Source organism: Anneissia japonica, unplaced genomic scaffold (genome assembly GCF_011630105.1).
Source record: "Anneissia japonica isolate Jap-2015-1 unplaced genomic scaffold, ASM1163010v1 scaffold98468_len1713_cov147, whole genome shotgun sequence".
Taxonomy (NCBI): Eukaryota; Metazoa; Echinodermata; class Crinoidea; order Comatulida; family Comatulidae; genus Anneissia; species Anneissia japonica.
This window is the reverse complement of record NW_022734300.1, coordinates 1-1,693: the sequence shown is the minus strand read 5'-3', so window position 1 is coordinate 1,693 and position 1,693 is coordinate 1. Positions and strand designations below refer to the sequence as shown.

Here is a 1,693-nt window from a genome sequence, read left to right as displayed (position 1 = left end):
CGCACTGATGCTATATAAAATTTTAATGTTTTTTAATGTTTTTTTAAAAATTAATATATTTAATATTCTTAAGCTTTGTTAATTTTACTGTAAATGTGAAACTACAGTATAACAAGGTAATTGGTTTCAATCAGTTTAGAAAAAAATGTAATTTTACTGGCCTAGATAACAAAATGTGTTCAGAATGATGTTGCTTACATTACTTTTGTTTACAGTCATTTGGGTGGGGTGGGGGTGTGTTTATTTGAAAAAAAATTCAACACCTGGGGCATTTATTTGAGGGAGGTGTTTATTGTAAATGAGGCTCTGAAGGGGCCATTTATATATAGGTGTTTATTCAAAGCAGTGGCAATATTCCAATAGATATGGTATGTATACCAAAATAAATAACATGAAAAACAACTTGTCAATGCTGATCACTCCATAGCTTTAGGCTCTCAAAATATTTAATAGCTAAATTAATTTCATGTTTCCTTATAGTTGTGTCAGTAGTTCTTGAAAATGTTGCATTTATTGGTGATATTGTACTGCGTTTACCAGACATTTCTCACAAGATATTTGACAAAAATAAAGAATTTCTGGATGAGCTGAGATGGGGGATGGATTTTGCAGAGCGAACAGATTTTTTGGATGATGTTCACAAACAGCTTTTTAATTTAGTAAGAATATTTTTTAATTTATTGATCTCTGTGCTAAATATTACAGTTTAGTTGGGTGTTCAAAACATTTTCTTTTTGACCCACAAGTATTTTAATTTGCAACAAAATAGTGCTCCTAACTTTACTGCAACATTGTATTTTTTCTGATATATCCCAACCATAATTTTCGCAACATTCACGAAAATTTGAATATAAAAGATACTGTGATTTTTATTTTATTGATCACATATGATATATTACAGCATTAATTTGGTGGATGTTTGTTTTTTTCATATGGAAATATGAATTATTAGATAATAATTATAATTTTATACAATAAATAATTAATAATAATTTTGAAACTAACATTAAATGTTTAATGTGTATGTTGAAGATCTGTTTTATCAGCATTCTTACAAAATAGAAACATGTTTTATAGATGTCCCAAGAAATGGAATTTATACCAAAGGATCCTTCCTATTACAACCCTTATAAGAAGACAACCCCTGAGGTAGGTGTTTCATCTTAATTTATTTTATCTCATTTTTATTTTTTCAAACAATAACAATACAAAATTAGAACCAAAAACCAGAGATGGAATAAACAATAAGTAATCTAAATTACTATATAATTTTTCCCTGCTGATTTAAGGAAAAATACATTAAATAAATATATCTGTGTTCTATAAATGTTAAAAAGGAGCAAAATAAATTTTCATTGTCTGCTGAATATTTTAAGAACAATGGATATTTTTAGCAAGCCATAGCATTGTTGGAAATGTAGCACTAGGGGTATTAGCATTAGCAGTATATAGCACTTATGGTTATATTCATATTTATATTAATAATATATATCTTTTTACTTTAGTTCCAAGAGAAGAAAGCTGAACCAAAGAAAAAGAAAAAGAAGGAAAAACAAAAGAAGGGACCAAGAATGAGCAAAGTCGAACTTTAGTAGACAAATGTAACAAACATATTTTTAAATTTCAATGAAGTGATAATAAGGTGCCAAAGGACATTCACTTCTAACCTTGTACATGTTAATTCAAACAAATA

General features: G+C 27.6%; 1 protein-coding gene across 1 annotated transcript; it reads left to right on the top strand.

Moving 5' to 3' along the window:
- Nucleotides 1-480: 480 nt before the first annotated feature.
- On the top strand, nucleotides 481-1,687 carry LOC117116356 (coiled-coil domain-containing protein 134-like; the record flags this gene model as incomplete). Its single annotated transcript, XM_033260374.1, is given in 3 exon segments — nucleotides 481-659; nucleotides 1,078-1,149; nucleotides 1,506-1,687. Coding segments are annotated over 3 exon segments (338 nt in total), but the record flags the coding sequence as incomplete, so codon positions are not given.
- Between the last annotated feature and the right edge of the window lie 6 nt (nucleotides 1,688-1,693).